Consider the following 15,781-nt stretch of genomic DNA (forward strand, 5'->3'; position numbering starts at 1 on the left):
ATAGATATGGCCTATAGCAGTGATGGTTGATTTGGGGCTAGGAAAAATTTTTTTAGGAGAGTGAGGAGAACTGGGAAATTCAGGGCAGGTGCCCTACCACCTGAGCCATATCTCCGGCCCCTTTTTGCCTTGACTATTTTATTTATTTATTTGTTTATTTATTTATTTTTTCCTTAACTATTTTAAGATAGGCTCTCTGTTTTACTCTAGCCTGGGCTATGATTGTCCTTCTCATGCTTCCCTATGTCATTAGGGATAATGGGCACATGCCACTGTGCCCACCCTTTTTGCTTTCCTAGTAGCAGGTATAACACATACTACTGTACCCAAGTACTGATTTAGATGGAGTTTCTCAATGTTTTATGAGACTGGGCTGGCCTTGAACCTTGATTCTCCTGATTCCAGCCTCTCTAGTAGCTAGCATTACAGGCTTGAGCCAGCCCATCTGGCTTAGATTAGGGGAAATTTTTAATGGCTCGCCTTTTTGTCTTAGGAAAAGAAAACCTCATCCTTTGATTTCCTTGATACTAGACATGACTTAAAGATATTGTGACTTGCAAGCATACCATTATTTCTTTATGAAGCTAATATATCATAGTCTCCACTTGACCCATACCTCCTGTCCTATATCATAGCTCCCTAGTGGGACATAAGCTGGCCTGTAGATTGCTTCTTTCCCACACTGATTATTATTAAAAAGCTTAATTGAATGTACTCCTGTGCAAGATGTTAAGGAACTCCTACATCTTAAGCATTTCTTTCTTTTCATAAAATGACTGAAAAAATGTATAGTTGAATTCCCACCAGTTGAATTTCAAGAAATGCTAATTCATTGAAGTATTTTAATATATAATAAGTACACTTTGATCTTAGTAAAGTTAATAGTAATGTAAACTGTTAATGCAACGTATTAAGCACTATATTTTTAACATTTAAATGGATTGCATTTTATTTTGACATCAATATACCTTGGTAGACTAGAATCACGTTGTTTTTTTACATGCATCAGAGTATGATATGCAATATCACATTAACACATCCAGAGAGTGTCAGAACTGAAGTTTTCTGTTGCCTGGACCAGTAAAGCTTTTTGATAATTCTGCTCTCCCTATCAGATAAGTATGTTTTGTCAGAAAACAGCTCTAGTATGTGAAAATAAACTTCCCCCAAACCCAAAACAACTCTTCCAATAACAAGGGATAGATATGGTTGTTGTTTGCTTTATTTTTGCAGTACTAAGGATTGAACTTAGGGCCTTATTTTTCTAGGTAGGTACTCTACCAGTTGAGCTATATATTCCCTGATCCAATTTTTTTTTAATTTTAAAAGTTAACTGTTATGTCTAGTTTTAGTTCAAAATATATCTAATGTTATTTGGAAGCAAATGTGTACCTGCACAGATCTGTTAAACAGGAAAGGTAAATAGTTGGCTGAGTCTCCTATTTACGTTTTCTGATTATAGTTTCTAGAAGTACCCAAACTTGACAAAGAACACCCTTTAGAATGCCTGGATGATACAAATCTGTGGATTCCGCAAAGTGAAAATCATGACATTTGGATAAAGACCCTGACTTGTGCTTTTTTGGACAGCGGAAGCATAAGAAGCGAAATTCTTCAGTTACTGAAGCCAATGTGTGAAGTAAGAAGACCAGTTAGTCCAACTTAATTTCTTGTTTTCCTTTGCTTTCCCATTCTCCTTTGGCTTCTGTGTGTCTGACTATGATGACCTGTGAGAGGAATGCGATGTAATGATACATCTATGCACTGTGTTGCCCATGCTCAGCTGCTGAGTGATGTCTTTGATTAGCCATACTTTACACAGTAGGTTTCAGGTTGGAATGGCAGTATACTAGATGCATTCTAACCGGCACCTTGAGTAATTTGTTAGTAAGAACAAAGTACAAAGTACTGGTGATAGTTAATTATTGGGCTTATCAAAAGTACCTCCTTCTTTGTTAAGTCTGATAAGAGCATTGTCATTTACTTTCTTTGATATGCTTTGGGTCTGCAGTAGAGAATACACAAGTCGTCATGTTTTTATCTGTGTGAAGTGTGATGAATGGCACAAATAATGTTGAATACCATTTTAATGTGCTGTACCTATTAAAACATTTGGGAGTATAATTGCTCAGGTTTTATACCTAGAAATAAGGGCTTTTAAAAACCATTTGCCTGGAAGTGGCACTGTGGCTTAAGTGGTAGAGTGCTAAAGAGCTCAGGGACATCGCCTAGGCCCAGAGTTCAAGCCCCACTACATCTGCCTGGTGCTGATGGCTCATTCCTGTAACCCTAGCTACTCTGGGGCAGAGATTAGGCATACTATGTTTGAAGCCAGTGAGACAAAAGTTTTTGTCTTGGCAAAAAAATTTGTGAGACTATCCTCCTCCCATGTCAATTGAAAAATCTAGTGATACATATCTCTCATCCTAGCTATTCAAGAAGTATTAATAAGACGATGTGGTCTAGTAGGCCCTGGCAAAAAGTAAGATCTTATCTTAAAAGTAATCATCAAAGAGGGGTGGAGACTTGGCACAAGCAGTAGAGCACCTGCCTTAATCATGAAATCCTGAATTCAGACTCCAGTACCTAAAAAAAGAATACCAAACAGCAACATAACCTTAAACATATTTAACATGACTATTGTAACTCTTTTCTGAGTATAGAAAATAAATAAAATTCAGATTTTTCTCTTTAACTTTTGGTACCTTTTTCTTCCTTACACCAAATCAGAAAACTGCTTCTGTTATTACTAACACTTCCAGCTCTGAAAGTATATTTATAGTAGTGATATAATTTCATTTGTAAGCAGTATCTTATTTCAGTATGCTAATGGCTTAGCCTAGAAATGAATAATTGTGGTATAACTAACAGACACTTAATACAATATGCTAGCTAAGAATTTTTTAAGACAGTATTTGTTTACAATGTAACAGTAGAAATAATTCATAGCACATTAGTCTTGTGACTTACTGGGGGGTGACGGTGGGAATTATGGGAGTTGAAACTCAGGCTCTCATACTTGCTGGACAGGTTCTTCACTGCTGAGCCATGCTTTGAGATAGGGTCTCTTTGCCTGAGAACATGCCTGAGTTGTGGTCCACTGATTTCCAGCAGCTGGTGGAATAACAAATCTATGCTACCTCATCTGGCTTTCAACATTGAGATTGAATCTCATGGGCTTTTCTGCTAGGGCTGGCCTGGAACTGTGTTCCTTCCAGTCTTAGCCTCCATAGTAGCCAGGACAATAGGCGTAAACTACCAGTATCTGACAATGAATGATTTTTTTAAGTTTAATATGTTAACAATAGACATGAAAAATTTAAGCATTTTAACATAATTAATGTGTTACTTTTACTTAAACTCTTGGGTGGCTATGTTTGTACGTTCTAGGTGAAGACTGACTTTTGTCAGACTGTGCTTCCATACTTGATTCATGATATTTTACTCCAAGATACAAATGAATCATGGAGAAATCTGCTTTCTATACACATTCAGGGATTTTTCATGAGCTCTCTCAAACACTCCTCACAAACAAGCCGATCTGCAACCCCTGCCAATTTTGATTCAGGTATTTTGTTAAATTGCTAATGTTTATGCTTTCTTAAGATGGATTTAGATTTCAGTATCATCAAAGATACTTGTACTTCAGTAATTCTTATTTTCTGTTTCCTCAACCAGTGAGGGAAGATAAAAATTTTACTATCAATGATAAAACATTTGTAAAGCGTCTAGGATAAATCTTAAAGTATCCTTCAGTCAATTTTGGGTATTCCTGATGGGGTGACTAATTTAACATTCAATACATCACACTTCTTGGCACTGACACTACAAATGAGAACCATACACTCCTCCCTTTCTAGCAATGGAAAAAAACACATAAATAATAAACTCAGTGAGGGCTGGGAATATGGCTTAGTGGTAAAGTGCTTGCCTCGTATACATGAAGCCCTGGGTTCGATTCCTCAGCACCACATATACAGAAAAAAGCTGGAAGTGGTGCTGTGGCTCAAGAGGTAGAGTGCTAGCCTTGAGCAAAAAGAAGCCAGGGATAGTGCTCAGGCCCTGAGTCCACGCCCCAGGACTGGCAACAAAAGCAAAACCAATAAACTCAGTGAAACATTTGGCTACTGTGATGGAATTTTCAGGGGTTTTTTTGTTTGTTTGTTTTTTTTGCAAAAGGGGTACAGTTACATAATAAGGCAGTGAGTAGATATCTTGTGATATCTTACACCCTCGTTTTTCTTTCCCTTCCCCAGACCAGGTAGGCATATATACATTACCCAGTGTATCAAAATCATATACAATAACCAAGTGGAATTTTCAGTTTTAAAACTCTGGCCTTCTAATTTTTTTTTTTTTTTGCCAGTCCTGGGCCTTGGACTCAGGGCCTGAGCACTGTCCCTGGCTTCTTCCCGCTCAAGGCTAGCACTCCGCCACTTGAGCCACAGCGCCGCTTCTGGCCGTTTTCTGTATATGTGGTGCTGGGGAATCGAACCTAGGGCCTCGTGTATCCGAGGCAGGCACTCTTGCCACTAGGCTATATCCCCAGACCCTGGCCTTCTAATTTTTAAAAGCAACCTTCATATTACAAAAGTATGCATATTAAAAGTTGTACACATTTTATAAATTGAAGTTACCCATAATCCTATAATCTAAGATAACTCAGTTAACATTTGAAATATTTCCAAGTTTTTTTAAAGGAAAAATTGGATTTAATTACTTTAATTACTCTTCCTACTTTTCTTCTCAGTTATATTAAACATACTTGTTTCTTTTAAAAGAAAGAAATCTAATTAAATTGCATTTGTTTGTATTTACTAAGAACCAATTTTGGGCTGAGTACTGTCATTGGCATCTTGTAAGAGGGGAGAGAAAGACAGATGCATAGACAGGAAGGGAGACAGTGCCTCAACAAGTCTGGCAGGCACTGAGAAGAGATATCTTTGTTTATCAGAGTCAGAGAATATTTTCCGGTGCTGTTTGGATAAAAAATCACAGAGAACAATGCTTGCGGTTGTAGACTACATGAGAAGACAAAAGAGGTAATATATAATAATGTTGCTTCTTGGGATTTCAAAGTATAACTTGTTACTGCTGGCTGAATTTTAACCTGATTATTTTATATGAAACAGCTACAGACGACTATATTTAATTGGTATGATGCTTATATTTCCTTATAATAATATTTAGGATGGCACTTTGGTTGATTAGTTTTGGAAATTGTAGTCACAGCTTTACAGGTAATAGAGTTAGCATAGCTAAGTCATACAGGCATTAGGGGCTTTATTTCATCAACAAAGCTGTGGAAAAGGAAGAAGTGATTTTCCCAAGTTATTTTTGATAATATTGCCTCTCAATGTTTTATTTATAAGAACTTGTTAAACTGTACAGCAGTCATCAAAAGTGGTAGTAAGGGGCTGGGGATATGGCCTAGTGGCAAGAGTGCTTGCCTCATATACATGAGGCCCTGGGTTCAATTCCCCAGCACCACATATGCAGAAAATGGCCAGAAGTGGCGCTGTGGCTCAAGTGGCAGAGTGCTGTCCTTGAGCAAGAAGAAGCCAGGGACAGTGCTCAGGCCCTGAGACCAAGCCCCAGGACTGCCAAAAAAAAAAAAAGTGGTAGTAATATTGTGGCATGGTAAAGTTTTCTTCTTAATTTAGGTAAGTTGCTTTATGTTATAGTCTTTTTGTTCCTGTTTTCATGAGATTTTTAACAGAACGAGAGTTGTTAATAGGTGGTCTAACATCTATACTTCCAGACTGTTGACCAAAAGCTAAAGAAATAGTATAAGAGGTCTTGTTTTACAGTGGTTCGCCTTATGATTTTTAAAAAAAATTTTCTTATTTATTGTCAAAGTGATGTACAGAGAGGTTACAGTTTCATACACTAGGCATTGGATACATTTCTTGTACTGTTTGTTACCTCTTCCCTTATTCCCCCGCCTTATGATTTTTTTTTTATCTTTACAGTGGTATGAAAATGATAACATTCAATTTGTTTGTTTATTTTGCCAATCCTGGGACTTAAACTCAAGTTCTAAGCACTATTACTGAGCTTTTGTGTTCAAAAACACTTGAGCCACAGCTCCAATTCCAGCTTTTTGGTGGTTAATTAGAGATTAGAATATAATGGACTTTTGTGCCTGGGCTGGCTTCAAACATGATACTCAGGTCTCAGTCTCCTAAGTAGCTAGGATTATAGTTATGAGCCACTAGCACTCGGCTCATACTTTCAGTTTTGATACTCTTCCAGGCCACTGATAATATTGAACCTCTCTTCCTCTCTTGTAATACTAGATGGCTTCAGCAGGCTGTACTTCTTGTCAACCATGTGATCAAGAAGATAGACTAATACTCCAGAGTGTGTGTATGTGTGTGTGTAATAGGCTATGGATTTCAGTAGGTCATATGTGTTAAATTAATTTTTTTATTGGAATCTTCTTGATTTATTGGGATGTAACCCTGTCCTAAGTCCAGGAGCATCTTTAAAAGTACCAGCACTCATAGTTCTTTCTTTTTTTTTCCCCCAGTCATGGGCCTTGGACTCAGGGCCTGAGCACTGTCTCTGGCTTCCTTTTGCTCAAGGCTAGCACTCTGACACTTGAGCCACAGCGCCACTTCTGGCCATTTTCTATATATGTGGTGCTGGGAAATTGAACTCAGGGCTTCATGTATAAGAGGCAAGCACTCTTGCCACTAGGCCATATTCCCAGCCCCTCATAGTTATTTCTGAATCTTATTATTCTGAGTATTAAAAAAGATTCTGAACAGTCAGATTACTACCTATAACCCTGTCAACACAAGAGGTTGAGATAAGGAGGGTTATGACTTGAGACCAGCCTATGCATTAAGTTTTCAAGACCCCCTTTTAAACATGCATGGTGTTAACATATGTGTGTTAACATGCTTGTTCTCCCAAATAGGTGGGGAGCATAAATTGGATGGTAGACCTGGGCAAAAAGCAAGACCCCATGCAAAAAATTATGAAAGGAAAATAAGCTGAGTTTGTGGCTTAAGTGGTAGAGCACCTTCTTAGCCAACACAAAGCCCTGAATTCAAACCCAAATACTGCATAAAAATTATATATTACATAAACCAGCTATCTGTCTATATGTCATATATATTTAAATATGCAGGGGTCACTTATGGTAAGTAAAGTAGGTAAGGTCTTCAATACATCTGACATTCAATAATTATAAGCTTCCTTTCTATGGGCAAGTTATTTCAGTTTTCTAAATTTGAAGTTCCTTGAATAACAACTATAATTGAGAGGTTACTGTACAAGAGGTACTTTATTCATCAGCCACTCTGAGGTATTGTTATACCCTTTTAAATAAGGAAAATAGGCAACTGAGCAGCTGAAGGAGTTGCAGGTACTAAAGGTCATACTGTCAGTAATAGATGCTACAGCTAGCTTTGTACCTAGCTGTAGTGTGTGCAAAGCTAGTGTTTGTACCCCTTCTTTGTCACATCACTACGATGTTAGTTTTGAAAAAGATGATAACTGTAGTTCCTTCCAGTTCTGATCTTCTGATCTGTTATCACCACAATGGAAAAGTTTTATTAAATAACTCAACCTAGGTAACGAACTAAAAAGAAAATGACCGCAACAAGAAAGACATGTAACTTGTCTTAAAAGAAACCATTTTTGATTGAATTGTCTTTAAAGTATGTCTTAGACAATGGGAAGGGTAAGGGAATCCACAAGGCTATTTTGTGAGACTTATTCTTAGATGATGGATAATACATTAATTTATTGGTAGAGGGCAGGTATAGAGCCCAAATTGATATGGGATATCATCAGATTCTTTAGGGGGATGGTTGTAATTCAAAAAGAGTAAGAAACTAGATGTTTAAAATTATGTGCTTTTCTACTGACATTGATGTAAAAAAATGCAGTGGCATCATGTTGAGTTTTTCTTTAGACCCTCCTCAGGAACAGTTTTTGATGATGCGTTCTGGCTGGACTTGAATTATTTGGAGGTTGCCAAGGTGGCCCAGTCTTGTGCTGCTCACTTTACAGCATTGCTCTATGCAGAGATCTATGCTGATAAGAAAAGCATGGACGATCAGGAGAAAAGGTAATGGTAGGGGGTGGTTGTTTGTTGTTTCAATGAAGTTATATAGTAAAGACTTAGTTTGTCTTCCTTTTCCCCATTTCAAAGACATTTTAGTAGATATTGTGTTCTAAAGTAAAACTAATAAATTTTTTTGGTACTAGTGCTGGGACTTGAACTAAGGGGTCTTGGCACTGTCTGAGCTTTTTTTCTCAAGGCTAATGCTGTACCATTTTAGGTACAGCTCTACTCCTACCCTTTGTTATTGTTGTTTTTGTGGTTAATTGGAGATGAGTCTCAGGGACTTTCTTGCCCAGCCTGACTTTGAACTGTATCTTCACAACTCCGTTGCCTGAGTAGCTAGGATTATAGATGTGAGCTACCAGCACCCAGCAGAACTAATAATTTCCCTTTTTTAAAGAAATAAGTAATTCTGCTTTTAAAATAAGGAGGAACATTATTATATATTACAAAAATTAGCAAGCTCTTAGATAACAAAGGCTGTAATTATTTTCTCCCTTAGCTAACATTGCTAACTTAATAAAAATGATTACTATTTTCAGATGGTTGACTCCCTGATTTTATTAGTTTTATTAGATGTACCAGTAACTCCTCAGTTATTCAAGATCCACTTTACTTTTTGGCTATAAAGTAGTATCCTATAAAGTAATGTGACTTCTTTTTATGGCTAAGTAAGTTGTTTTCTGGGTCATCTACCCATATTTCTAATTTGCTTTCCTGACTGAGTTAGAACTCTCACGAGACACTAATCAACATAGTTCTAGATCATGCTGAAAAATACTAAGAAAATAGAATCATAATGTGAGCTTCATTATCCCAACTACTCTCCTCAAGTCTTTGTGTATTTGAAGTACTGATTATACAGATTTGTGTAGTTGTCAGAAATACAGTAACAAAGGGAAGTAGTGGTCTATTTCTATTTCTAGTTTGAGTAAAAATAGTAAAGAAAAATGTGGAGTAAGTTTATAGGTAAATATTTTAGGCACTATTATTTATTTCATGTGATGGGTTATTGTGGATGCTAGATGTCATGATTTTTGAACTGATATTACTGAAACTGATCTTATATAGTGTGTACCAATGCATGATATAAAAGGAAGGCTTAGGGTGCACATTGTTTCATTCGCAACATTTCATTTTGCCATAGCTAATAATAAATGTATATATACCTCATTAAAAGAATTGTTCTTATTATAAATAGAAATCCTACATTTGAAGAAGGAAGCCAAGGTACAACTATTTCCAGTTTGAGTGAAAAAAGTAAAGAAGAAACTGGAATAAGTTTACAGGTAAATGTTAGAGGATTTTTTTTGTTTTTAACAATATTTATCTTACATATTAGATTCTTTTGTTATGATTTGTATTATCTGATCTTACAACTGAAGTTACTTATGGAATTGAGTATCATGTGTAAATGTACAGTTTGAAGTTTAGATCTTAGGCAGACTTGAGTTCTAGTCCTGACTGTGCCCTTTAGTTTTATAATTTTGTCCAGCTCACCCCCAGTTTACTTACCTGAAGGTGGAAGGGAAACGAGCTAACTCACATTTCACAGGCTGAGTTTGTACCTTGTACTTCTGCCATAGTTCCCTCTCTTATCTTCTATATCGTCTTAAATTCTACTTGTTATTCATCATACTCACTGTCACAGAAGAAGCAGTTGCTGTATCTATGAATTTCTTGGTATGGCCCCCAGTATTGTGGCTATTGCATTCTGAACATTTCAAACTTCCACTGCTTAAACGTTTCCATTCTCACAAATATAAAATGATTTTTCTCTAACCTTTGTTCTCATTTAGGTGTTAGTTTCTCCCTTTCTTCCCTTCACAGCCAAACTTTGTGAATTAGTGCTTTAACATTTCCTCCTTCCCACTTCTCTCCTTCTGCTTGCTCCATTGAAATAGCACTTGCTGCCTGGGGATCCAGCTCAGGGGTGGACCACTTGCCCTGGGTTTGTTCCCCAGCATGGCAAAAAAGAAAAAAGTAGCACTTACTAATTGTTCCACAAATTCCATATGCTAAGTTTGGTAGTAACCTTTAATTTCTCTCTTTCCTTAACATTTTACCATTTCACATTGTTAGGGATACCTTGTGTAAAAGTATGTTCTTCTGTTTGAATTTTTCACTCATCTGGCACACTACTACTTGAGCCACACCTCCAGCCTAGCTTTTTGCTTTTTGCTGGTTATTTTGTTGATGAAGCTTGTTGATATCAGCCTCCTAAGTAGCTAGGATTACAGGCATGAGCCCAGTGGTACCCTGCTTCATTCTTTTTGAGTATTGTCTCTGTACCAGACACTGGGCTAGCTTAGGTACTGAAGGTATCAACTTTAAAGACATGATTTCATGTTTATTGTGCTTAGAATCATAACAAGATTGGTTTATTTGAATTTAGAAAATGTCTCCCAGAATAAGTACCATAGAGCAGATAAATGACTTCATTAGTTTTCTGTGAAATACAGCTTCTATTTTTATTTTCTGGTTAATGCTTTTTCCCTATATACATACAGTTTTACATGTTGACAAGATTTTTTTTTTCTGTGACTGTTTGTCATAGGATAATAGCCTGGTAGGTTGGTATTTATGCTGTATCTAATTAATTGACGAAATTGTAGGCTGGGTGCGTTAGCTTACATCTCTTATCCTAACTTTTTGGAAGGATCCTGGTTTGAGACCAGTTGGGGCAAAAAAAAATGCTCACCAGTCCCCATCTCAGCTGAAACAGCTGACCACAGTAGTATGTTCCTGTCATTCCAGTTGCAACAGGCAGCATAAAAATGAGTACTGTGACCCATACTGTCTTGGGCAAAAAGTGAGATCCTATCTCAAAAATAACAACAACAACAACAACAACAACAAAAGGGCTGAAGGCAAAGTTCAAGGACTAAGAACGTTACCTAGCAATATGAAGCCCAATGTTTAAACCCAGTACTGTAATTTTTTTAAAGTTAACTCAGAATTTTAAGGTAGATAATAATTTTGATGTCTCAGATAAGTTGCTCTGTCTTTAATCCAAATCTTTAGTGCATATTCAATGTCACATACTTTTTAAAAACATTTTTATTAGCATATATGACCTGAACAAGTGGGTTTCACTGCAACATTTCCATCCATGCATGTAACCCCATCAAACTTCCTCCCTCCATCACTCTTTCATCTCCCTCTCCATTCTTCTTAAAAGAATTTCAACAAGTTTCCTTATTCTATACATGCATTCCAAGTTCTTCCACCATATTCACCTTCATTCAACCTCCCCCTCCCACTGTTAGTTATAACAACATTTTGTTAGGAGTTAATTGTATGTTGGTAATAATGAAATTTAACATTTGCTAAATTCATAAAGTGGTTTTCCCCTGCCATTTTTGTTGTATTTCTGTTTTCAGGATCTTCTCTTAGAAATCTATAGAAGTATAGGAGAACCAGACAGTCTGTATGGCTGTGGTGGAGGGAAAATGTTGCATCCCCTTACAAGGTAAATCTTTACTAGGTAAACTGCATTTTTCTAGATAATGGTATAAGAATTCTGTTTATGAAGAAGTCATGTGGATTTAGGTATTTCACACAATCTTTTCTTACAGACTACGGACCTATGAGCATGAAGCAATGTGGGGGAAAGCCTTAGTAACATATGACCTTGAGACAGCAATCTCCTCCTCAACCCGCCAGGCCGGAATCATTCAGGTACACCTCCTTACCTACACTGGTAAAGCCAGCATTAGCGTGGTTTGATGTTATTTCAGTATATCATTGGAGTGTTTATATATACAGATAAGTTTGAGAGATAAGACTGGAATTAGCTTTTTAAAAAACTATTAGCATATAAATGGGTTTCACCGTGATAATTACGTGAATGTGTACATTGTTCTTTGGAAGTTATCTTTTTTCAGACATTGCACTAAAACCTTAGGGATTTTCAGGGAAAGCAGACAGGTCATTGACTTATAAGATGATATAGGTGCTTTTAGTCCTAAGTTTTGTCAGCCAACAGTAGAAGACATTTCTTCAGTGTACACAGTGTGTGCCAAGTAATATATTTATGCTTCCTATGAGAACTCACCTATACTACCTCTCATCATAGTTTACATTAGAGTTGGTCCCACTTATAAGTTTTCTTACTAGTACTCTTTAGGTGTTACTCTTGAGGTGTTCTTTCATAAAATATTAGGGCTATCTGAGTTCTATTGCTTTGGTTTTTTTGAGGAACATAGGAAACAGTATTTTAGGGTTTTAGTGATATTGTCAAAGTTTTAAAGCTTGCTGTTTTTTGTTTCTCTGGTAATTCTTTTCAAATCTTTATGATTCCTGTAGGCCTTGCAGAATTTGGGACTCTGTCATATTCTTTCCATCTATTTAAAAGGGTTAGATCATGAAAATAAAGAGGGCTGTGCTGAACTACAAGAGCTTTATTTCCAAGCTGCATGGAGGAATATGCAGTGGGACCATTGTGATTCTACCAGGTAAAAAGGAATCAGACTCTTTAAAAAACTGGCCCATGGGCTGGGAATATGGCCTAGTGGCAAGAGTGCTTGCCTCCCATACATGAAGCCCTGGGTTCAATTCCCCAGCACCACATATACAGAAAACAGCCAGAAGTGGCGCTGTGGCTCAAGTGGCAAAGTGCTAGCCTTGAGCCAAAAGAAGCCAGGGACATTGCTCAGGCCCTGAGTTCAAGCCTCAGGACTGGCAAAAAAACAAAAAAACAAAAAAAACTGGCCCATCCTACAGCTAGACACTTTGTATCATATTGTGTGAATATGGCAGGAGCTATGCTCTTTTACTTTATAGATTGTGTACACTACACATTTACTTAAATGTTTCAGTAAGATAGCATTAATTAGTTTTTGATGAGTTGTTGATCTGGCCCACAAAATTCTTTGTATTTCTTACTAAAATTTCTGAAAATGTGGGTTTTTAAAAATAAGAAATACTAATTTTAGTTTTAATGTTTTGACCTTTGAGTTATATACCCATACATATCCTAGGATTTACTGTTTTAAAATGCATCTCTTTCTTTGATTTTTCGAATTGCCACACAGCAAAGGAATAGAAGAAAACAGTTACCATGAGTCATTGTACAACGCTCTCCAGTGTCTAAAAGACAGAGAATTCTCCACGTTTTATGAAGGTCTTAAATATGCCAGGTATTATCAAAGACTAATTATTGTGCTTAAACTTTTATGTCATGGCCACTTTTCTCAACCCTTGAGGAATAATTTCAGTGTAAGGATTTGTAATGAGGAAGGTATAAATATTTGGGTGCTTTAATTAAATGTTTCCTTTTCATTCTTTGTCAAGAATAGTTTTCTTGGGCTGGGAATATGGCAAGAGTGCTTGCCTCATATTCATAAAGCCCTGGGTTCGATTCCCGAGCACCACATATATAGAAAACGGCCAGAAGTGGTGCTGTGGCTCAAGTGGCAGAGTGCTACCTTGAGCAAAAAGAAGCCAGGGACAGTGCTCAGGCCCTGAGTCTAAGCCCCAGGACTGGCAAAAAAAAAAAAAAAGAATAGTTTTCTTTGGGAACATAGGTCAGTTCTTTACCCTGAGCCCTCAGGAAAATCTTAGGCATTTATGTATAAAAAAATGACGAATGGTGAATAGTACAGGCTTATTTCAGGCACAGGTGAGGTGATGCAAAAGGGAGCAACTAACAGGCTAAACAAATGTATTGGTAGTTTAGAAGCAGCCTAGAATGAGAATGCAAAACTAATTTGAACCTTTGTTTCTATGAAAACCTGTTCTTAGTTTTGAAAGTATATTTCTCTCTCTCTTTTTTTAAATCAGAGTAAGAGAAGTAGAAGAGTTGTGTAAGGGCAGCCTAGAGTCTGTGTATTCACTGTACCCCACACTTAGTAGATTGCAGGCAATTGGAGAGTTGGAAAACATCGGAGAGCTTTTCTCAAGGTAAGTAGCTTGTGAGACTAAAATTCTTTTTATTTTTATTTTTAGGGCTTGGGGGCTGTCTGAGATTCATTTGCTTCGGGCTAGTACTTTAACACTTGAACCACACTGCCACCTCTTGCTTTTTCTGTGTAGTTTATTGAAGAATCTCTTGGACTTCCTTGCCTGGGCTGGCTTCAGACTGCCATCCTCAGATCTTAGCCTCCTGATAGCTAGGATTACAGGCATGAGCCACCAGTGCCTGATGAGACTTGGTAATTCTAAAGCGCAGCTTGCTGCTATCAACAATGATTATGATAATTATTTTAAATTAACATTTAGATTTTTCTCAGTTTTACTAGATATATTATAAATGTCAATAATTATAATCTAAAAATTGAAAGGTTTATTGGGTCTCAGTAATTTGTAAGAATGCAGAGGGGTTGCTGAGACTAAAATGTTTGGGATTTGCTATTTTCAGTTCATTCATGGAGGCAATAAAGCCTTGGTTTCTATGACTTGATGTTACTGTGTTCTTTTTTCAACAGCTGAAAATGCTTTCATGTTCTAGTCATCATTTTCCTAGTATCTGCCTCATCATTTCTGTAAACACAATAGTCCTGAAGGATTATACAGTATTGCTTAGTTTATGCATATGGAAGACAAACTACATATAAACAAGTGTACTCCTTTAATAATGTTAGCATGCCTTTACCATGTTAGCATAATAATGTTAGCATGCCTTTCCTTGTGATTTCTTTGACAGTTGCAGCTGTGTACAAGAGCATCACCAGTTAGTCACATTCATTTCCTTGCAGATATATGCTCTCTTTTACTATAGAAAGCATTGAAGCAGGAAAGAGGTATAGGTATTTTTTGTGGACAGGTGTGGTGAATTCTTACTCCAGAAGAATGTTCATTTAGGTCTACTCTTTGTGATTTCAAAGACTATTATAGGGAAGTTTGAAATGGGTGTTATTTGTAGCCTCTCTTCTGACTACTTAGAGCTTTGACTACACAGCATTTTATCGTTTTCTAAACTTTGATCCAAGTGTGGGATTATTTCCAAATTCTAGTCTTATTAGTATGAGTCTTTGTATTATATCTTAAGCTTCAGAACTTATGTAATTTTTTTCTTTCAGTTCTCTTATTTACATGAACTCTATGATTTGGCTTTCAGGTCAGTCACAGATAGACAGCAGCTCTTAGAAGTGTATATGAAGTGGCAGAAACACTCCCAGCTTCTTAAGGACAGTGATTTTAGTTTTCAGGAGCCAATTATGGCTTTACGCACAGTCATTTTGGAGATTCTGGTGCAAAAGGAAATGGAGAATTCCCAAAGAGAATGTTTTAAGGACATTCTTACCAAACACCTTGTAGAATTCTCTATCCTGGCCCGAACTTTCAAGAACACCCAGGTAAAAGTCTTGTATCTTACCTCTTTCCCTTTCCTTTTATTACTTAGATAATAAAAAGCATGAATGAAATGTCATTAAGAGATAGAAGTTGCTACTGTGTAGTATAATTAAGATTTCCATATTGTTTTTTGTTTTGTTTTTTACCAGTTCTGGGGCTTGAACTCAGAGCTTGGGTGCTGTCCTTGAGCTTCCTTTGCTCAAGGTTGGTGCTCTATCACTTAAGCCATAGCACCACTTCTGGCCTTTGCTAAGTAGTTTATTGGAAATAAGAGTCTCACAGACTTTTCTCCTTCAGCTGGAATTCTCAGATTCTGAGCTGCTGCAATCCTCAGATCTCAGCCACCTGAGTAGCTAGTATTACAGGCATGAGTCACCAGCACCCAGCAGATTTCCTATAATGGAA

The 15,781-nt window shown here is 37.0% G+C and overlaps 1 protein-coding gene across 1 annotated transcript in view; it reads left to right on the plus strand.

The window, feature by feature from the left end:
* Window positions 1–15,781, plus strand: part of Atm (ATM serine/threonine kinase) — an 85,347-nt gene that overhangs the window by 51,542 nt on the left and 18,024 nt on the right. Inside the window, exons 36-46 of the mRNA XM_048343781.1 lie at window positions 1,463–1,639; window positions 3,391–3,568; window positions 4,955–5,042; window positions 7,928–8,083; window positions 9,282–9,369; window positions 11,464–11,552; window positions 11,659–11,761; window positions 12,389–12,537; window positions 13,117–13,221; window positions 13,865–13,984; window positions 15,141–15,378. Of these exons, the coding sequence (XP_048199738.1) occupies window positions 1,463–1,639; window positions 3,391–3,568; window positions 4,955–5,042; window positions 7,928–8,083; window positions 9,282–9,369; window positions 11,464–11,552; window positions 11,659–11,761; window positions 12,389–12,537; window positions 13,117–13,221; window positions 13,865–13,984; window positions 15,141–15,378 (1,491 nt within the window). The remainder of the gene's footprint in view (window positions 1–1,462; window positions 1,640–3,390; window positions 3,569–4,954; window positions 5,043–7,927; window positions 8,084–9,281; window positions 9,370–11,463; window positions 11,553–11,658; window positions 11,762–12,388; window positions 12,538–13,116; window positions 13,222–13,864; window positions 13,985–15,140; window positions 15,379–15,781) is intronic.

The sequence above is a fragment of the Perognathus longimembris genome, chromosome 3 (assembly GCF_023159225.1).
Source record: "Perognathus longimembris pacificus isolate PPM17 chromosome 3, ASM2315922v1, whole genome shotgun sequence".
Taxonomy (NCBI): domain Eukaryota; kingdom Metazoa; phylum Chordata; class Mammalia; order Rodentia; family Heteromyidae; genus Perognathus; species Perognathus longimembris.